The sequence below is a fragment of the Pezoporus flaviventris genome, unplaced genomic scaffold, assembly GCF_033815535.1.
Source record: "Pezoporus flaviventris isolate CSIRO_AGI_PZ_B2104156 unplaced genomic scaffold, CSIRO_AGI_Pfla_v1 ptg000168l, whole genome shotgun sequence".
NCBI lineage: Eukaryota > Metazoa > Chordata > Aves > Psittaciformes > Psittacidae > Pezoporus > Pezoporus flaviventris.
Window position 1 is genome coordinate 674,905 of NW_026892716.1, and position 21,199 is coordinate 696,103.

The window sequence follows — 21,199 nt, forward strand, 5'->3', positions numbered from 1 at the left end:
GGGAAAGGAACGCTCGAGGTGATACACAGAGAGGTGTGTATTCCTCTGAGGAGATGCAGTGTCTGGAAGCCTGGCTCTTCTTCCTACTCTGGCTCTATCTGAACCCGGGTAGATTTGCTGTTTTAACCGTGAAACTGTTAAAACTAAAACCTGATGTTCTTTTACAGCACTGACAGACCCAAATGCATCAGCTGCCCAGCAAGCAGTGCTTCAGCAGCATCTCAACAGCTTGACTTATTCACCCTTTGGAGATTCTCCACTCTTCAGAAACCCCATGTCAGACCCGAAGAAGAAGGAAGAGGTAAGTCCACCTGAACATAGTTTTACGGATAAGACTTCTGCTTTGTGCTCACTGTATTCACTTCAGTACAGTCAGCAGCTAAATAAGTTGCCATCTGCACCCTCATGCTGGTGCAGCAACTTTTTATACTCTCCGGGATGCAAACAGCTTGTGCTGTGGCTTTGTTCGCTGCCTTCACCTGCATCAGAGCCTGGACTTTGGGTTTCTGGTGTTGATTGCTGCTGCTAGGATAGAGATGGGCAATGGTCTCTGTATTACAGTGCCTAAAGGGTCTACAAGAAAGATGAGAGGGCTTTGAACAAGGGCCTGTAGGAGCAGGGGCCCCACTGTCCTCCATGGCTGGGGCAGAGACCCTTGTCTGCTCCAGGCACTGAGGCCTCCTTGCTCCATCTGCTGGCCTTGGGGTGCCCACACCTCTGGTCTGTCCCCAGAGTCACTCTGCTTGGGCTGAACACCCAGGCTGGCTGCTCCAAAGCTACATCTATAGGTTGTTACTAGCCCTTCAGTGAGTGAGTGGAGGCTTTTGATCCTTGGCATTGCTTCTGTTATGTGTTGTCACCCAGCTTTGTGTCTGGTTTTGTTCATTGCTTCCCCCTTTCCTTCTTCCCCCTTTTCATTTAAAAGGTCCTTGACCACACACCTTTACCAAAGCAGCAGTGAATGGTCTGAAACCTCCAATTCTCTATCTTTTTGTTGCAGAGGCTGAAACCGACTAACCCAGCAGCTCAGAAGGCCTTAACAACACCCACCCACTACAAACTGACCCCTCGTCCAGCAACCAGGGTGCGACCCAAAGCTCTGCAGTCAGCTGGCCCTGCCAAATCCCACCTCTTCGATGGTCTTGATGATGATGAGCCATCCCTGTCCAACGGGGCATTCATGCCAAAGTTAGTGTCTCTCTTGTGCTTGTGTGTGAGAGGAAGCAAACCCCTCTAGAGGGTCCTGAATTCCATGACTGGCTATTCAAATAGGAATAGCAAGAGCTAATTGTCTGTAAAGTTTGAACCTCCTTTGGTAGAGGAGCTGAAGTTCAGCTTAAGCTGCAAAGGCCAAATAAGCTGTAAAATGAGGTCATGTCATGTCATGAGTGGAGCAAAGCTGCTATGAGGTCAATTAGGAGTTGCTACAAGAAAGCTTGTAGGGTGTAATACTTCCTGCTCCTGAGGTGGAAGTGTCATTAGGTTGCTAATGCGCTTGCTATGGAGGCAGATTTGGGGCATTTCACAGCCTGGCACAGGTTCTCCTTCAGATCCATGGCTGGTTCTGTGTCAGATCCATGGATGTCTCTGTGAGAACTAAGTAATGATGTTGTGGATCTACCCTAGTGAAGCTTTTGGGTTCAGGCTTTAAGAGCATCAGTGGCAACCACATTGAAAAGGGCTTTGGAAAGCTTTGGAGTTTATCTAAAACAGCAAAAAGCTTTGGAGGAAGATGCATCTTTCCTTGAACGTCCCTCTGAGCACAGGCTTTCTGAAGCATTTTGTAACTTCTGTGATCTTGGTTTGTCTCTAGCTCAGCCTGAACCGTCTGTTTGCTTTGCAGGGGGAGGGCAGAGAGGAAATTACTCAGAGTTAAGTTGAAAATCACCAACTGATCCCAAGATCAGAGCAAAGGGATGCTTGCAGTTCTTTGGGTGCAGTGAGTGTAGTAGTTCAGTGATCTTCAGGTTGCAGATTCAGCCTTAGCCTGGCCACTGACTCACTCTTAAAATAACCCTGTAGTGAAGAAGAACCTGTGTCCAGAAGCCAGACTTGGTTTCCCTGCTGGAAAAGCTCTGTTTAGTAAAGCAGAGATTACTGTGGTTTAATGAACTCAGGGTTTGAAATTCAGTGACGTGTGCATCTCACACTTACTCCTAAAGCAAAGCCACAAATGGAACTCCAGAGAGAGCTTTAGTATCTCAGCCACTGCAGTGCTCTTACAGACAACGTGATGTGTCCTGAGTGTGGGAGCAGATCTCACACAGCTGTTTGTGGTCCCTGCAGCACACAAATTAAGCTGGAAATACAGATTCATGCCATGGCTAGATCCCAGTTTCTCTTTGGTGTGGTTTGTTTTCAGGAAGAGCATTAAAAAGCTGGTTTTGAAGAACCTCAACAGCAGCAGCCTCTTCTCTCCTGTCAATCGGGAAAATGAAGACCTGGCTTCTCCCTCAGAGTACCCGGAGAATGGGGATAGGTATGGAGATGGGTGATGTGGTTCACCACATGTGTGTGTGCTTGTGAGAAATGCAGACTGGTTCTGCCTGTCTCTTAGAGTTATTAAAAGACTAGGTGGTTACTGTCAGGGATGTCATCATAGCTGTGCATTGAAGCGTGCTGACCTCTTGAGATTTATTTCCTCTTAAACTGGCCATAGGTTCTTCCTGCAGGGTCACATACCAGTTCATTCCATCCAGAATCAGCAGTTGAGAGGAATGCCTTCAAGAATGACTGCCTGAGGGGAGACTGAGCTGAGCTCTTAGGCAGAAGCTCTTCCCTGGGAGGGTGCTGAGGCGCTGGCACAGGGTGCCCAGAGAAGCTGTGGCTGCCCCATCCCTGGCAGTGCTCAAGGCCAGGTTGGACACAGGGGCTTGGAGCAAGCTGCTCTATGGAAGGGGTCCCTGCCCGTGGCAGGGGTTGGAGCTGGAGGAGCTTTAAGGTCCTTTCCAACCCAAACCATTCCATGACTGTGGTACCCCTCTCCCAGCCTTATCCCTACATTTCTTGCAATGGGAGCCCCAGAGTGGATGTGAAGTGGCGGAGTTGTCTGGCAAGGGCAGAGTGACGGGGAACAATTGCTTCCCTCGGTCTGCTGACTGCAGTTCGTGTCATGGTCCATTTTGCTTTTGCCACGAAAGACACCAGAGTTTGGGTGCTGCCACAGTCCCCTCAAACTAAATCATTCAACTTCATCCTTCCTGCCCTCAGGTTCTTCCTGTCAGTGCCCCCCGAAGAAAACCACAGGCAGGATGGGGAGCGGGAGGACGAGGATCAGCACGAGGTGAGCAGGTTTTACACGAACCCCATTGCCAGGCCCATTCCCCAGCCTGCAGAGAACTCCTTGCACAAGCACCACAACAACGTGGACGACACCATCGTGGCCCTGAACATGCGTGCGGCCCTGCGGAACGGCCTGGAAGGCAGCAGTGAGGATGCCTCTTTCCATGATGATTCCCTTCAGGATGAGCGTGAGGAGGAGCCGGAAATGATGCATCATCTGCACCCTGCAGGTGAGCCCGGGGCTGGGGTAGCTGTGTGGTTCCTGACAGCCTTCCATGGGTGTTCAGTGAAGTTCTCTGGCTGTTGTAGACCCTCAGCTTTTGCTCTTTGCGTCCCCTCCTTTATTCTGTAGAACCCAAATCTTGCTTTTCAGTCTCGTATCTAGTGTGGAATTTGTTTCTGCTGAGTCAAGAGCAGTTTATCTCCATCACCCAGTTTAATATTAGACTGAGGTAGTGAGATGTGTGAGAGGGAGGAGGAGGACCCAAGCTGTGAGTGTTCTGCAGTAGTAAACAGGGTTGTCTGCTGTTCATGAGCCAGATTTCACAGTTAAGAGATGTAACACTTGGTAGTTACCCGTGTGGAAAGTGCACTGTAGGAACTGAAAAGGATGGAGCAGCTTTGCTTTGGAGCCAGGCTGAGAGAGCTGGGCTGATTGAGCCTGGAGAAGAGAAAGCTCCTTAAGTGGAGACCTTGGAGCAGCTCCAGCGCCTGAAGGGGCTGCAGGAAAGCTGGAGAGGGGCTTGGGACAAGGGCCTGTAGGGCCAGGCCGAGGGGAATGGCTTGGACCTGCCCGAGGGGAGACTGAGCTGAGCTCCTAGGCAGCAGTGAGGGCTCTGTGAAACACTGAAGTTGCAAACGCGCTGTCAGCCCAGTGCTGAAGGTGTCTGTGTTGCAGGCATTGTCCTGAAGAGAGCTGGCTATTACACTGTGCCCTCCATGGAGGAGCTGGCGAAACTCACCACCGACAGGAACGAGTGTGTCGTGACGGGCTTCACCATTGGTCGCAGAGGTAAGCACGGGCAGCTCACCTTATGCTGGAAGGGACTTTACACCATGGAACCTCAGCCTGAGTTCTGCACCCACAGTGTGATCATGAACAGCACCCTTTGGTGCTGGATAACTTGGGTTCGGGTCTCGTAGTGTTTCAGCCTGGTAGCACTACCAGACTGGAGTGACTTGAGAAGGTTCAAGGTGAGAAGAACAAAATCTGCGGTTGTAAAATCCAGACTTGCTGCAGCATTGATGCACACCTCATGGTTGTCATCATTTCCATCTGAGGTGCTGTATGGAGCTTGGGCGAAGAACCTTCAGCCCAAAGTGTGTTCTTTACCCTTTTATTTAATACAAAATCTACTCAAATGCTTCGCATTTGTGTTGGCAGTATAAATAACCAAGTGATAACAAAAAGCTTTCTGTGCAAAAGAACTAGCTATAAGGAAGTTGGGAACACATCTCCAGTGTGTTGACACTGGGAAGGAGCCACCATTGTGCTCTGCTCTGGAGACGTGGCAGAGGTCAATGATAGGGTGGGGGAGTGTAGCAGGCACGTAGGTTCTCTGGCATGTGACTTGTCATGGACACAGTGTGATGGTTTGGGTTGTTTTGCAGGCTATGGATCCATTTACTTTGATGGAGAAGTAAATCTCACCAACCTAAACCTGGATGATATTGTGCATATCCGTAGGAAAGAAGTTGTTGTCTACCCTGATGATGAGAGAAAACCACCCATTGGTGAAGGCTTGAATAGGTGGGGTTTAAATATGTTCTCTGTGGGGATGGGGCTTGCAGGGGGGTTGTGTCTGACACTGGTCGCCTGCTGTGGCTGCAGGCAGCTCCCAGGAGATCTGAATCCAGGCTGTGCATTCAATCATGGAGTCATGGAATAGTTTAGGAAGGGGTCTTCAAAGCTCATCTAGTCCAAGCCCTGTAATGAGCAGGGACATCTTCCACTAGGTTAGGTTCCCAGAACCACATCCAAACCTGGCCTTGAATGTCCCCAGGGATGGGGCATCCACCATCTCTCTGGGCAACCTGTGCCAGTGTTTCACCATCCTCATAATAAAAAATGTCTTCTATCTTGTGCAAATTTGCCCTCTTTTAGTTTCAAACCATCGCTCCTTGTCCTGTCACAACAGCCCCTGCTAAAAAGTCTCTCCCCATCTTTACTTTTAAGTACTGAAAGTAAGGTCTCCCTGGAGATCACAGCATGGCACAGTCACTGGATGATACCTGCAGGTTTCTGAACCAGAACCTAGCTTTAAAAGCTGGTTTGAGCCCATGTGTTCAGTTCTCAGCTCCTCCACACAATGCAGTAGCTCTGCCTCACCCCCCTGTAGCCTCTTACCCTTTTGTCTGTCTTTGCCAGGCGAGCTGAAGTTACCTTAGATGGAGTGTGGCCTACAGATAAAACCTCTCGCTGCCCCATCAAAAGCCCTGAGCGACTGGCAGAGATGAATTATGAAGGGAGACTGGAGGCTGTGTCTCGGAAGCAGGGCGCTCGCTTCAAGGAATACCGCCCGGAGACCGGATCCTGGGTCTTTAAGGTAATGTTCTTGTCCTGGCTGTGAAGTGACTTCAGGAAAGGTGGAAATAGCCTGAAATTTGGATCTCCTGAGCATTCTAATTCAGAAACTTTCCTAAACTTCCATGAGCTGTCTCAGGTCCTTGAGCTGTAGTGCAAAATGTCACAGAATCATGGAATGGTTTGTGTTGGAAAGGATCTTAACATCATCCAGTTCTAACCCTCTGCCGCAGGGCTGAGGGACACCTCACCCTAGACCGTGTTGTCCAAGGCTCTGTCCAACCTGGCCTTGAGCACTGCCAGGGATGGAGCATTCACCACTTCTCTGGGCACCCTGTGGCAGCCCCTCAGCACCCTCACAGGGAAGAACTTCTGCCTTATATCTAACCTAACTTCCCCTTTCTCAGCTTACACCCATTCCCCCTTGTCCTGTCTCTGCAGTCCCTGATGAAGAGTCCCTCTGTCATGGTCTAAGCCCAGCTGTTACAGCTGAACCCAGGACACCCTCTCTGGTATCCTCATAGCCCCCTTCAGATACTGGAAGGAGTCCTCACCAAAATGATCACAACATCTTTGGCTTCAGACCTGCATGCCGCGGGTGGTCTTGGTCTGCGCAAAAGCTGAACTGGTTCTAGATGTCCCAGCCACTGTGGAAGGTGGCCAGTTAGGCCAGCTCAAACTTGAGGCCTTCCAGAAATAGATGCCTGAATCCTCTCTTCCAAGGTCTGATGTGTTTGCCCTTCTTGATGCAGGTGGCACACTTCTCCAAGTACGGCTTGCAAGACTCGGATGAGGAAGAGGAGGAACATCCTTCCAAAGTGGACATCAAGAAGTTAAAAACCGCCCCAGTGCCGCCCCCCGGGCACCTGCCCCCCCAGCAAATGACCCTGAATGGCAAACCAACGCCTCCAGCTCAGGTAGAAGAAGGACAGTGACTAAAAGGGAATGCCTAGGATGGAATCTGAGGAGTAGCTGTGCCTGGGGAGGGGTTGTGGAAGCAACCAGTAGCCTGGAAACCGGAGAGCAAAACCTTGTGCAATCCAGTAGCTCTTCTGACCTCCTGATGAGTGTTTGCCTGTTCCTTTTCGTTCAGACACTTGACATTTCGTGCTGAGGATGTGGGAGGGATGGGGAAGCTTTAAGCCTTTGTTTCTTGTTCAGTTTCTGGGTTGACTTTGGCATGTTTGCACCACTTAGGAAGAAACCTTGGTTTGTACGTATTAGATATATACTGTATAGTTACAGCACCTTGCACTGCCTGCCTTGAGAGTGCCATTGTGCATTAGTTTGACTTTAGCATCAGTCAGTGTGCAAGAATGTGCTTTCTAGTTTAAGAATGTGCTCTATTTTTATTAAAAAGTACTTTTTTTAAGGCTGTTACATGCTGGATTTGAAATGTATTTGTGTTGGATGTGACTGCTTTAAAGCTTTGTAAAACATCCTCAGAGTTGTGCCTCTCTCTTAAATAGGGAAGGTGGCATTTGATCCAGGTCACTGGCAGTCCCCTAAGGTCTTACATGAGTTTAATGGTAAAAAAGCCTTTTATTTTGTTTTAAAGGGTAGTCAGATGGCAGCTGATACTCCCAAGTTTTCCAAATAGAATTAGTATGGATATTGTCAAGCTAAGGGAGGAGCTGCTTCATTGTGGTGAAACAACAGCCTACCTGGGAGCCATCCTGGCACTGATGGGATGGAATGTACTCGTTGTGCCATGTGGGGGTGATAAATGTGAGCTAACTGTGGCTTTTGGAATAGCTTGTTCTAAAAAGCAAGAGCAGAGAGCAGATACCATTTTCTCCCAGAACTGGGCTCTTGATTGCATGTCATGGAATGGTTTGAGTTTGGAAAGGACCTTCAAGCTCCTCCAGCTCCCCCCCCTGCCACGGGCAGGGACCCCTTCCACTGGAGCAGCTTGCTCCAAGCCCCTGGGTCCAACCTGCCCTTGAACACTGCCAGGGATGGGGCAGCCACAGCTTCTCTGGGCACCCTGTGCCAGCACCTCAGCACCCTCACAGGGAAGAGCTTCTGCCTAAGAGCTCAGCTCAGTCTCCCCTCGGGCAGGTTAAAGCCATTCCCCTTGGCCTGACAAGGAGCAGACATCAGGAATTAGGTGTGACCCGTCCTCAGCTCTCCTCCCGCCCTGTTGGCTGTGGTGACACTCCCCAAGCTGGTACTGAGCTACAGAGGGTGACAGAGCCCTGCAGGCCCTTCGGGGCTGTCCTGGCTCTGCAGCCAGGAGCTGGTTGATAGAACAGACCCCCCGCAGAATGCCACTCATGGCTGGGCTGTGCAGCCAGCAGGTCAGCCCAAGGGTACCTCCTGGCCTAGCAGTGATCAGCCTGCGCCATGTGAGCCGAGATGCTTTAGGTGGTTCTCGTTTTGCCCGTCTGACCATTCCCTGCTGCTCAGATATGTGTGTCCTGGGGAGCATTGATGCTCACAGCTTACTTGGGTTTCCAGAAGCGCTGCATATACATGAGCACAGGAACAGAGGCAGGTCGTGCACTGGAAGTCCCGCTAAGGAGTGGAAGAGCACGTTCAAGGGCTGCTCTTGGATCATTAGAATCGGGCAGGAAACATGATGAAGGTTATCAGATGAGGCACATCAAGCCAGACACGGGGTCTGGAAAGATAGAACTTGGAGCAGTGGTGGAGGGAGCATTAGTGAGTGGTGTCCATACACACCTGCGCTGTGCACAGCAGATCTACAAGTCAAACCATGGTCACAGACATGACTTTCACCACTCCCTTCATTGGGCTTTAATGCAGCCAGGTCCCTGGTATAATCATTCCCTGGGACCTTGCAGTGTTAATAAATTCATGAATATTCAAGTAGTGAGGGAAGGAAAAACCTCAATTCTAGATCCTTTTAAATGCTTCCTGCAGAGCAGCCAATAGCATTTTGAGATGCTTTACATCCCAAGTGGGGCAGGTTTTGAAGCCATGCTGTTTGCCAGGGTTTGGGAAATGAAACACAATGGTGTTCCGATTTTGGGGAACGAAAACCGTCGTTAATGGTTTGCAAGTCAGAGAGATGAATCTGGACGTGGTTTTGCTAAGTACGTTTGAACCGAAGAGAGGTCAGAGTAAGTCACACGCATTCCCAGTACTTTTGGCTGCTTAAAATCTTAGCTCTGGTCCCCAGCTGGACAAGGGCCTGTAGGGCCAGGCCAAGGGGAATGGCTTTAACCTGCCCGAGGGGAGACTGAGCTGAGCTCTTCGGCAGAAGCTCTTCCCTGGGAGGGTGCTGAGGCGCTGGCACAGGGTCAAGGCAGGGAGTTGGGACTGGATGAGCTTTAAGGTTCCTTCCAACCCAAACCATTCCATGACTCTATGACTTAAGGTGTGCGTAGGTCCCGTCGGGCTCATCACTGAGGTGATGCCATGTGATTGCCATCAGTAATATTGTGAAGTTTATTCTTCCTCCTGCCTTGATCTACTGGTAGTTATGGGAGACTGAGCTGCAGATTGGAAGAGAACTGCATTCACTGTCACACTGCTGACATGCAGGGATAAGGGCAACATCAGTGGGGAAAAGCCTCCAGCTCTCCAGTCCTGTGCCAGTTGTGTCCAGGTTTAAAGCTGCAAACAGTGATGTGTGCACAACACACGGTCTGTGACCCAGTTGTAGGTGATCTTCAAGGGGACTGGTGTCCACTTCACACATTTTAAGTTCTTGGTGGAACGCAGACCCAGTGGTTTTAGTTTGTACCCCATCACAGCAGGGAAACACAGCAGCTCCTGCAGCAGCTCCTCTGCTCATCAGCCACATGTTGGTGCTGGAGAATCACCCAGTGCTCAGTCCTCTGAAGGCTGAACCGAGGCCTCTCTGTGTGGCAGCACTTTGAGGGAGCAGGTGGGGGGGAAGGCAGGGTGCACAAAACTTCCCTTTTGGTGGCCACATGAGAAGTGGAAAGCTGAAGAATAGTTCCTTACTGCCTGGAGGATGTTGGTGAACTTCAGGAGCGCCTCGCTAAACCCTGACTTCTCTTCACTGTAACTTGCACTCTTGTTACAACTCGGAAGAAGACAGGAGTAGGTTGTGTGTGTTCATCTCTAAACTTAATGTGGAGGCTTGGCCCAAGCAGGGGAGTCCTGCGCTCCGCTTGCAGGTGATTGCTGAAGCTGTTGAATCCTTTCTCTCTGCAAAGCTCTTGCAACCTGTTGTAGGCTCACCCAGCCTCTGCCTGTCTCTGCAGACCCCAGACGTGGAGCAGCTGGGCAGGATGGTGGAGCTGGACAGTGACATGGCTGACATCACCCAGGAGCCCCCCCAGGAGCCCCTGCTGGAAGACAACGTCATGGAAGAGCAGGAGGCAGTGCCCGCTTCAGCACACATCGCATCCACCCTGGGCATCAACCCCCACGTGCTGCAGGTGGGTGCCTTGTGACAGCCCCTCTCTGATAAGGGGCTCTTGGTAATGTTTAGCACTGACAGCTCAGTTTGCCTCCCCAGGTACGTACCAGGTAATGTACTCATAGTACAAGCCACCCTTCCAGTGCCTAAAGGGGCTACAAGAAACCTGGAGAGGGGCTTTGGGCAAGGGCCTGTAGGGACAGGACAAAGGGAATGGCTTGAACCTGCCCGAGGGGAGATTGAGATTAGATTAGACATGGGGGTTGGAACTAGATGAGTTTTCTTTCAAACCATTCTGTGATGAAGCTTTTCGTATCTACAAAGGCTTACCACAAACACAGAAGCCTAATATGTGAGTGGTAATCATAGAATCATGGAATGGTTCCGGTTGGAAGGGACCTTAAAGCCATGGGCATGGAATGCAAAAATTAGACTCATCTGAAAGGCAGAATTCTGAGGGGTGGGATAAGCTGAACTGATCCCTACATAGGATGCCTTGGGCCCAGTTGGTGGGAAATGGGAATGGGAGGTGGGAAATTACCACAAGGTAATGGGAGAGCTGGTCTTGATTGGTGTTACTGTTTGGTGGAAGGGTTGTACCTTCAACACCTATGGGCTTCTGCTGGTTACTTAAATTTGTAAGGAAAAACCAGTCCTGAAGTTTTTAAGCTGATAAACAAGTAGAGCAGAGAGCTGAGGAAACAGGATTATTCTGGGACTTCGCACCCATCCCTCCCCAGGCCAGTGACACTGATGTAAGCAGTTGGTTGTCAGAGATCCTCATCCCCTGAAGCTCACTCCTGCCTCCGCTGTCACTGGGACTCCTCGTAGCATGTGGAGGTTGTCTGGTCATGTGCAGCTGTACAGGTGGTTTTGGTGGGGAAGGAGCTGAGCGGATCAGCTGCTGCTGCGAGTGAGCGCTGACATGCAGCCCTGACTTGCCACCTCTGCAGATCATGAAAGCTTCCCTGCTCACTGATGAAGATGACCTGGATTTGATCCTGGATCATCATCCTGGGAAGCAGCCCGTGAAAACGGATTCTTCTCAAGAGATCTGCTCCCCGAGGCTCCCAATCTCAAAATCCCATAGACAGAAAAGATACTCAGGTACTGTGAGAAACCACCTGTTGTCTGAAGAAAGAGGTTTTGGTTCTGATACTAACCAAGTCCTACCACTGGCTGAGCACAGGGCAGAGCTGTGGTGGGTCAGCTCTGGCCAGCAGCCTGTTGCCCATCCAGCCACACTCTCCCTCCTCCTCTTCAATAGGATGGGGGAGAAAATGGGATGAGAAAAGCTCATGGGTTGAGATGAAGACAGGGAGATGCTTCCTCTTGTGACAGCACCCGGGAATCAGACTTGGCTTATGTTAAATGAATGTGTTGTCAGTTAAAATAGGTTTGGGTAGTGAGAAACGGAGACAAACTGGAGCAACACTTCTGTACTTCATTATGGGGGTGGTGGGCACTGGCACAGGGTGCCCAGGAAGCTGTGGCTGCCCCATCCCTGGCAGTGCTCAAGGCCAGGTTGGACACAGGGGCTCCTAGTAGAGGTCATTGGAACCAGGTGGTCTTTAAGGTCCCTCGCAGCCCAACCCATCCCACGATTCCATGAACGTACAGCACCCTGTTCATGTTCTCCCTTCTCCCTTCCAGTCGGTGGGCTGCTGCAGTCCAAATTCGCCACTGTGATTTCCCAGTCCCCCAGTGCTGCTGGGCAGGACCTCAAGGGGCCGCAGGCTCCGGGCAGTCCCGCTCCCGCTGCCCTCTGGTCGATGACGTCTCCGCTGAAGCCGGTGTTCTCCGTCCCGCCGGCGGTGCCCGAGGTGCCCATGAGAACAGTGGGGGTGCGCAGGCAGCAGGGCCTCGTGCCCCTCGAGGCGTCCATCACCCACGGGAAAGGGAAGCTGCTCATGGACATGGCACTCTTCATGGGCCGCTCGTTTCGCGTTGGCTGGGGACCCAACTGGACCCTCGTCAACTGTGGAGATCAGTTGAGTGCATCGGGTGACGCGGAAGATCTTCAGCGCGACTCGGTGGAGTATGGATTCCTGCCGACTCCCGTCGCTCCCAAGCCGTGAGTAGCAGTTTCCCTTGGCATGGCTCTGACATTCTCTCTCTTTGCGTTTGAAAGAACCCTGGTTGTAGGTCCGTATCCCTTCAGAAGTGGTGCAAGACCACACTGGCCACGGAGGTATCTGTCAGGCTGCTACTTCACCAAGCTCTCAATCTCAAAGACCTGCAGTATTGTAGTAAGAGCAGTTAGGTTCTTACCAATAACGCTGTCATTGTGCTGAAGGTTAAAGAGAGCTCAGAATTGTTGTCAGGAAGCTTTAATCTGCTCTTGAGCCTCCCTGAGGATATCTGATCTGCCCAAGGAATTTCTTGTTCAGCCTTCCTTGGGTGTCTTCAGTTCTGCTTTTGTGCAAAGCAGAGTACAGAGCTTCCCGGGGCTGTGTGACTCCATCCCTAACCGTGACCGGAGCATAGCTGGATGTTCTGCACCTGCAGTCCTCCAAAAACCTTGTTTGGATGCTCTCCAGCAGATGTGATGTGCTGAGAGAAGGAGGTGCCCTCCCAGAATGCTCTGGCTGTGATAAGGTGTGCTGCTGCCTTTGGAGAGCTTCAGGCACAGAGTTCAGTGAGGTTTGATGGGCAGAGGCTGGTTCTAAGTCCTAGGCTGTACCCAGGATTTTCATAGCTGGCTGTTGAACTTGGATCAGGTCTTTGTCCTTATGCTCCAGCTGGGAGAAGCTGCACAGTGCAGCAGCTCTGTGGTGGAGCAGTTCACATGGATGGAGAACAATTCCGAACGTTACTGCCTGGTTTTATCTCCTTTCCTCCTCCAGACTCTCGGAATCCTCTTTCAAGGTTCACGTGGAGAAGCTGAGCTTGGCACAACGGACGATGGACAGAGAAAACCAACTGTATCTCATCCCTCTGGAGATAAAGCTCAAACACAGCACTGTCCACATGGATGAGCACTGCCCTCTTCTAGCGCCTAACCCAGGAGTTTCTGCTATCCATGACTATGCTGACTGGGTCAGGAAAGCATCTGAGGATCCTGCTGTGACTGAAGGTGAGGCTGGAGTCTGGAAAACTGTCCAGGTCAGATTGATTTCAGGCTGAGAGAGCTGGGCTGGGTCAGCCTGGAGAAGAGAAGGCTTCTTAATGGGAGACCTTAAGAGAGCTCCAGTGCCTAAAGGGGCTCCAGGAAAGCTGGAGAGGGGCTTGGGACAAGGGCCTGTAGGGCCAGGCCAAGGGGAATGGCTTTAACCTGTCCGAGGGGAGACTGAGCTGAGCTCTTAGGCAGAAGCTCTTCCCTGGGAGGGTGCTGAGGCGCTGGCACAGGGTGCCCAGAGAAGCTGTGGCTGCCCCATCCCTGGCAGTGCTCAAGGCCAGGTTGGACACAGGGGCTTGGAGCAAGCTGCTCTATGGAAGGGGTCCCTGCCCGTGGCAGGGGTTGGAGCTGGAGGAGCTTTAAGCTCCTTTCATCCCAAACCATTCCATGACTTCAGGTTTCATCTGTGCAGTGAGATGTGAATAAAACAGGGAAATGGGCTGTGCCAGCGTTCCTTTGGAAAGCCCAAACGTGGTTGGTTCCATCTGGGGAGCTACCTGACTCCCTGCATGCACTCCCAACAGTAGGATGCTCCCTCTGGATATCCTGCGAGCTTCTGCTCATGACCTTAGCGTCATTCCTAGGTGCTCTTCCTTGAGCCTTCGCTCCTGACCGAGTAACTCTGTCTGACAGCTACTGTGAAGCACTGGTGCTTGGCGTGGACGCTGTGCGAAGCGCTCTGGGGGAAGCTGAAGGAGCTGGAGGCCAGCTTGGAGGAGCCCAGGCAGTACGTGCTGGCGCTGGAGCGCAGGAGGGCCTTCTCCCGCTGGCTGTCGGCCACGGCGGCCGCGCGCATCGAGGAGGAGGTGGCCGTGTCCCGGCACGGGAACCCCGTGGAGGCCGTCTTCAGCTGCCTCACCGGCAGGAGGATCGGGGAGGCCTGCAGGCTGGCCCAGCAGTCAGGTGAGGCGCCGCGGTGCCTGCTCCGTGCCGGACGGTGCTCTGGGTTAAACGCAGCCGCTGACTCGGCACCACGCGGCTGCTCGAGGGGGACGGACAGCATTTAAATCCCACAGGTTGACACAAAACCGGCTTGATCCTAAAGGACAATATAACACTACTGCTAATAATAATGATAAAGGAAAGCACTGGAGACCTCAGAGCAGCTTCCTGTGTCTGAAGGGGGCTACAAGGATACCCGGGAGAGACTCTTCACCAGGGACTGTAGTGATAGGACAAGGGGTGATGGGTTCAAACTGAAACAGGGGAAGTTAGGTCAGATAGAAAGCAGAAGCTCTTCCCTGGGAGGGTGCTGAGGCGCTGGCACAGGGTGCCCAGAGAAGCTGTGGCTGCCCCATCCCTGGCAGTGTTCAAGGCCAGGTTGGACACAGGGGCTTGGAGCAAGCTGCTCCAGTGGAAGGGCAGGGGGTTAGAATGGGGTGATCTTAAGCTCCCTTCCCAACCCAGATCATTCCATGCTTCTATGTTTTTCAGAGCTTAATGGCTAGTTTAAGCTTGGTCTTCTGTGTTGGCTCACATCTTTGAAGTTCTCCATTTCTCTCCTCTGAGGAATCTGTCCATCCCGTTTTGTCTTCTCCCTTCACCCCCGTTTAGGGGGGTTATTTCACAGCAAATTGTGCACACACACCAGTTGGGCTGATCCAAGTGCCCCACAGCTCACAGGGGTAGCTGGGCACTGGTGGGTGGAGGATCTGCCTGAGGTGCTGCTGTGTCCCATTGCAGATGACCACAGGCTGGCTCTGCTCCTGTCCCAGCTGGCCGGGAGCCAGCCTGTGCGGGACCTGCTCACCATGCAGCTGGTGGACTGGCACAGGCTGCAGGCAGACTGCTTCATCCAGGAGGAGAGGCTCCGGATCTTCGCCCTGCTGGCAGGAAAGCCTGTGAGTCCTGTGTCTCTTCTCTTCTTGACTTCCCCTTCTTGGCAGCAGCACTTTCACACTGCAGCACACGACCACAGTGCGTGGTACGCAGTAGGAGAGGAGGACAAGGTGGTGGTGGGTTTTCTGTTAGTGTGATCTTAGTGTTGCACGCCTGGTTGGGGCGATCCCATGCACAGACACAGGCTGGGGAAAGAGGGGATGGAGCCTGAGGAGAAGGACTTGGGCTGTTGGGTGAGGAGAAACTCCCCATGATCTGGCTGCAGTGTGTGCTTGAGCCCAGAACCCGCCATGTGCTGGGCTGCACCCCCAGAGTGTGAGCAGCAGCTCAGGGAGGGGATCCTGCCCCTCTGCTGTGCTCTAGGGAGACCTTAGAGCAGCTCCAGTGCCTAAAGGGGCTGCAGGAAACGTGGGGAGAGGCTTTGCCCGACCTGAGTGCTTTGTCTCTTCAGGTGTGGCAGTTATCAGAGAGAATCAATATCAATGTGTGCTCTCTGCTGGACTGGAAGCGCTGCGTGGCCGTGCACCTCTGGTACCTGCTTCCTCCAACAGCTTCTATTTCCCAGGCACTTGCCATGTACGAGTTGGCCTTTCAGGTAGGTCAGTTGTTCCTTGGCGTGAGGAGATCTTACTCAGTCCCGGTGACTGCTGCTGCACTGAGACTTCTGTGAGCAGTCAGGTATCCCTGTGGAAGTGCTGAGTGTGGAGTTCACTGTGTATGGGTTCGTTATTTCAGTTGTCAGAGCCCTTCACCAGCTCTGTGATGAGTTGTTGCAGCAGTGCACTCAAATGAATGTTCTTTTCAAAGGGAATAAAGCCCTAGGGTTGAACCTGTTGGTAATTCCGGTCACTTGAGGAGCTCGGCACTGCTCCTCAGGTGGTAGCAATGCATTTTAAGTGCATCTTCCACTGATTGAGTGTTCCCAGGTATTTGACAGCTACCCCAATCTAGGAAGATGGGAAGTGGCCAGCAGCAGGAGCTGTCTGAGCCAGGTACCAGGCAGTTTTCCCACTGGGATGTTTAATACTCAGCTGTCTGACTTGTCGGATGGTCTTTGAACCATCCACCCCATTTGTTTCACTGGGTGTTTTACAGCAGACAGAAGGCGAGCTGCAGGCAGCGAGTGGCTGATGCATTATGCAGAGGCTGGTTGGTGCTGCAGAGCTGTCAGCCTCTGGGTACAGGCAGACAAAGGGCTCTGTGGCAAAAAGTGTTTAATCATTTAACTAAAGATCCTTCAGCCTCCATCTGTGTGCTTAACAATGGCCCAGCATCAAGTGTAGTAACTCCTAATGGGTGCATGCTCAGTGCTGCAGGACTCTATTGAGGAGAAGCTCCCCATGACCTGGCAGCGTGTGCTTGAGCCCATCATTAATGCAGAACACTGTAACCTCTGCTCTGGAGCCAGGCTGAGAGAGCTGGGTCAGCCTGGAGAAGGGAAGGCTCCTGAAGGGGAGACCTGAGAGCAGCTCCAGTGCCTAAAGGGGCTGCAGGAAACCCGGAGAGGGGCTTGGGACAGGCCAAGGGGAATGGAGGCTGCTGAGCTGTGTGGAATGCAGGATGCAGTTTGTTCAGGGTTAGCTTTAACTGACTGTTAAAACTGGTTCTCTAGAACACATCAGAGTGTGAAAAATACGCCTGCTGCCCTCTGCCTCCCTACCTGGAGGATTCTGGCTGTGTCATAGAGGAAGATGACAACACAGGAAGGCCTCTGAGGGACGTCTGCTTCCACTTATTAAAGCTCTACAGTGACAGGTAAAGAGTCCCAAAGCTTCTATAGAAAGATCTTGGATCAGTGAATGACCTGAATTCCCAGACCAGGGGTCTGAAATCAGCCTCAGCACTTAGTGAACTGCTCCAGCAGTCAAACCCTGCCCTGTGTGTAGGCCCTTAAAGCACACGGTGATGCTGTTGCTGCTGGTGGTGGTATCACTGATGAAATTGGAGCTCTGGAGCGTGGCTGTGGGGAGTTCTTGTGTGTTGTCTGTGTCTTGAGGAGTGCAGTGGTCCTGCTTTGTCACAGCAGCCTTTTTGAAGGCCTTGAAAAACCTGCAGGAGGGTTTAAACCATGGCAATCACATACTAAAGGAAAGGTGGTGACAGGCTGGGTGCAGACTCAGAAAAGCAAAAGGATTTTAACAGTTACTCTTATCTTTTTGTTATTTTATTATCTAAAATCAAAGCACTCCCACACACACACCCTGTAAATCACATCTGTGGAATAACTGGAGGTGGGTGGAGGGAAGGAGCTGAGCAGCACCAGGCTCTGACTGTGTGCACAGCAAGCTGTTCATGCTGCATGTTTTCCCTGCAGACACTACGACCTTGACCAGCTGCTGGATCCCAGGAGTATCACATCCGACCCCCTGGACTGTCGCCTGAGCTGGCACCTCTGGGAAGTGCTCAGGGCCCTGAACTACACCCACCTGAGCCAGCAGAGCCAGGGGGTGCTGAACACCAGCTACGCTGCCCAGCTCGAGAGCGAAGGCCTCTGGGAATGGGCTGTTTTCATCCTGCTGCACGAGCCCAAGACACAGTGAGTGAAGAGCCTGTTCTGCCTCTTGCCTTCAGAGTAACAGTGGGGTCTGTTCCGTTTGTGCCCTTTTCCATTGCCAGTGAGTGTAACACTCTGCTGCTGCCTCCCTCAGTCGTAGAGCCATTGAATCAACAGGGTTGGAAAAGACCTACAAGGTCCCTGAGTCCAACTGCTCCCAGCACTGCCAAGGCCACCACTGCCCCATGGCACTGAGGCCTCATCTCCACGGGGTGTGAACCCTTGCAGGGCCGGTGCCTGCAGCCCTGCCCTGGGCAGCCTGTTCCAATGCCTGAGCACCCTCTGGGGCAGGAATTGTTCCTCAGCTCCATCTAAACCTGCCCTGGTGCAGCTTGAGGCCGGTTCCTCTTGTCCCATCCCTTGTTCCTTGGGAGCAGAGCCCAGCCCCTCCTGGCTCCATCCTCCTGTCAGGCACTTGTAGGCAGCCATCAGGTCCCCCCTGAGCCTTCTCTTCTCCCCACTGAACCCCCCAGGTCCCTCAGCCCTTCCCCATCACACTTGGGCTCCAGGCCCTGCACCAGCTCCATTCCCTTCCCTGGCCCCGCTCCAGCACCTCAAGGTCTCTCTCGTAGCGAGGTCCCTAGCGCTGAGCGCGGTCCATTGGAGCCTGTCTCTGGTGTGACGGGGGTGCTGTAGGGATGACACCTTTGTCTCTCCCCAGCATCCGGGAGAGGGCCGTGCGGGAGCTGCTGACCCGGCACTGCGTGCTCAGCGAGACCCCCGAGTCCTGGGCCAAGGAGGCGTTCCTGACGCAGAGGCTCTGCGTCCCCCCGCAGTGGATTCACGAGGCGAAGGCAGTCCGGGCGCGGATGGAGGGCGACAAGCATAGGGAAGCCCTCTTCTTGTTCAAGGCTGGCCACTGGAACCAGTGTCACAAGCTGGTTGTCAGGCACTTGGCCTCAGGTGGGTCTGCTCTGCTCTTCATTCTGCCTCTGGAGCAGGGCACACAAACACAGGAGGGGCAGAATCCTCGGGTGCTGAGGACCAGGAAGGGGTAGGGCTGTGCTCATCATTAGTGCTTGGCTGTGTCAGAATAGCTCTCACTGGTACCTGGCTGTAAATGGAGTATTTCTGGCCGTGGCTGATGCTGTCAGGGAGTCACCAAACTGCCCGAGAGTGTTGTCCTTTGCTTGCTTTGTCTGCTTCTGACATGTAAGAAGCCCTTTTGCTCCATTCCTCACACTCTTGTTCTCCTCAGATGCTATCATCAATGAGAACTACAAGTACCTGAAGGGATTCCTGGAGGATCTTGCCCCTCCAGAACGCAGTGCCCTCATCCAGGACTGGGAGATGGCAGGACTGGTCTACCTGGATTACATCCGTGTCATTGAGATGCTGGACAGGATTCAACAGGTAACAGATGAAAACACTTGGATTGGTTTCTTCCCTCAGTTTGGAAGCTCCTGTGGAGTTCTGCTTTTAGAATAACCTTTTCCTCGCTGTCAGTGTTAATGTTGGCGTCACCCTTCAAACAGCACATGGTGCATGTCTGAAAACGGGGAGGTCTGGAAGGTCCTGTTGAAATAAGATAGAGGGTGGATTGGAGCAGCATGGTCTAGTGGAAGGTAACATAGACAACCAAGTTACTATAAATTACTTGTGCAGTGATTTAGGGGTAAAACCTTTATGTAATCCCAGACCATAAGTTACAGAATCATAGAATAGTGAGAAGTTGGGCAGCTCGTGCTGAGCTGCCAGGCTGGGGGCTCGTGGTGCTGCTCGAGGTCAGGGCGGCTCAAGCAGATTTGGGCTCTGTTTGTGTCGGTTCTGAGCTTCGCTCCCCCAGCCCTGGAGCCGGCCCTGGCAGCAGGGGATGGGTGAGGAGCATGACCCTGTCCTGTGCTGTCCCGTCCTTCCCTCCTCCTCAGCAGAGGGTACCGGGAGACGGAGCCACTCAGGGTGCCCAGAGGGGTTCGGGTTCTCCAGGACCAACCCTGGGACCATCTCCAGGACCAAGTCCGTGCAGGAGCCCCCGTCCTTCCTCCTGCTCCAGCCGAGCAGGGCTGAGGCTCTGGTCCCAGCCCCTCAGTGCAGTTTCCAGCAGTGCTGCTGGAGGGTGCGGGACAGGAATCGGTCTTGCAAAAGCCTCGGTGCTGGGGCTGGTGTCGCAAGTGCCTCTGTGCGAGGGCAGGAGGGTGCTGAGGAACCGGGCCGAGATGGGGAAGTGCAGGCGGGTTCCAGCTGCAGGGTGGCAAATGGTGAGAGAAGGGAAGATGAAGCTGTGCAGGAGGGGAGGCGGGAGGAAGGCTCCGAGGAGGAGGGGAAGGAAGGGGAGAGCTGGGGGAGAAGGGGAACTGGAGGCAGAGAGAGGGCAGCTCTGGGCTGGAGGCAGCAGCCGGGGCCTCGGTGCCTGCCAGGGCTGGTGTGGGGTTGTCCTCTCTGGGGCCATGGGCTGCTCCCCCCTCACACCCCTCCTGCCCCAGCTGCCTCCTGAGGGCACGGAGGGCGCAGCGGAGCAGAGCGGTTTCACTTCTGGTTTGCAGCCGTGTTTGCCCCTGGCCCAGCCCCGCTGTCCTGTGGGGCTGAGGGACGCGTGTGCATGGGCCGGCTGCTGCAGCCCCCAGTGCAGCCGGGTCCTGCTGGGCTTGTCCTGCAGCAGGCACAGAGGCAGCGGTGCCGCTTGGTGTGAGCCCAGCCCCCTGCTCGCTGCACTGCTGCTCCTGCCCCAGTGCTGGTTAAGGCAGTTCTGGGGCAACACCACCGGAGGGACCCGGAGCTGTTGGAGCGAGGCCAGAGGTGGGCACGGAGCTGCTACGAGGGCTGGAGCAGCTCTGCTCTGGAGCCAGGCTGAGAGAGCTGGGCTGCGGCAGCCTGGAGAAGAGAAGGCTCCTGAAGGGGAGACCTGAGAGCAGCTCCAGTGCCTGAAGGGGATGCAGGAAAGCTGGAGAGGGGCTTGGAGCAAGCTGCTCCAGTGGGAGGTGTCCCTGCCCGTGGCAGGGGGTTGGGACAGGAGCAAGCTTTAAGGTCCCTTTAACTCAAACCATTCTGTGATTCTAACATGTGGCTCTGTCCTGCACCTGTGCTCTGTGCAGGGAGATGTGGGGTAAGTGAAAAGGAATGGCACTCGCTGTTAGCTGCTTTGTGGGGAACCTGCCTGTGAGTCCCCTCATGCAGTTCAAGGCTTCCCATTTCCCAGCTTCAGGTGTTGCCCTCACACAGGTTGTAGCATGGGTTATGTCTGCTGTTGGATGGATCTGCCCAAATGTGCTCAGTGTTGCTGCTTGAGGGGCTTTGGCTGACTCGGAGCCTGACTCTTGTGCTTGCTTTTCAGCTGGATTGTTCCACCTATGAGCTGGAGAGGTTACACACCAAAGTGACATCGCTGTGCAACAGGATAGAGCAGATCCAGTGCCACAGCGCCAAGGACCGCCTGGCTCAGTCAGGTACAGTGAGACCCCCCCACCCCTGCATTGCCTTCAGCTCTGGGGCAACAGCACAAGGGGTACAGGGAGTCCAGAGGAGGGCACGGAGCTGCTGCGAGGGCTGGAGCAGCTCTGCCCTGGAGCCAGGCTGAGAGAGCTGGGC

At 53.3% G+C, this 21,199-nt stretch overlaps 2 protein-coding genes across 3 annotated transcripts in view; one reads left to right on the forward strand and one right to left on the reverse strand.

Annotated features, from left to right (window-relative positions):
• Positions 1 to 21,199, forward strand: part of NUP98 (nucleoporin 98 and 96 precursor) — a 304,506-nt gene that overhangs the window by 282,548 nt on the left and 759 nt on the right. For both annotated transcript variants that reach the window (XM_061480073.1, XM_061480074.1), the window contains 20 exons: positions 168 to 301; positions 1,001 to 1,188; positions 2,363 to 2,479; positions 3,211 to 3,512; positions 4,181 to 4,294; positions 4,894 to 5,032; positions 5,651 to 5,828; positions 6,559 to 6,723; positions 10,006 to 10,182; positions 11,117 to 11,270; positions 11,817 to 12,237; positions 13,010 to 13,239; positions 13,915 to 14,184; positions 14,965 to 15,122; positions 15,572 to 15,715; positions 16,733 to 16,875; positions 17,435 to 17,656; positions 18,336 to 18,577; positions 18,873 to 19,027; positions 20,946 to 21,057. In XM_061480073.1, the coding sequence (XP_061336057.1) occupies positions 168 to 301; positions 1,001 to 1,188; positions 2,363 to 2,479; positions 3,211 to 3,512; positions 4,181 to 4,294; positions 4,894 to 5,032; positions 5,651 to 5,828; positions 6,559 to 6,723; positions 10,006 to 10,182; positions 11,117 to 11,270; positions 11,817 to 12,237; positions 13,010 to 13,239; positions 13,915 to 14,184; positions 14,965 to 15,122; positions 15,572 to 15,715; positions 16,733 to 16,875; positions 17,435 to 17,656; positions 18,336 to 18,577; positions 18,873 to 19,027; positions 20,946 to 21,057 (3,765 nt within the window). The remainder of the gene's footprint in view (positions 1 to 167; positions 302 to 1,000; positions 1,189 to 2,362; positions 2,480 to 3,210; positions 3,513 to 4,180; positions 4,295 to 4,893; positions 5,033 to 5,650; positions 5,829 to 6,558; positions 6,724 to 10,005; positions 10,183 to 11,116; positions 11,271 to 11,816; positions 12,238 to 13,009; positions 13,240 to 13,914; positions 14,185 to 14,964; positions 15,123 to 15,571; positions 15,716 to 16,732; positions 16,876 to 17,434; positions 17,657 to 18,335; positions 18,578 to 18,872; positions 19,028 to 20,945; positions 21,058 to 21,199) is intronic.
• Positions 1 to 21,199, reverse strand: part of LOC133283384 (E3 ubiquitin ligase RNF121-like) — a 90,269-nt gene that overhangs the window by 38,535 nt on the left and 30,535 nt on the right. The window lies entirely within an intron of this gene.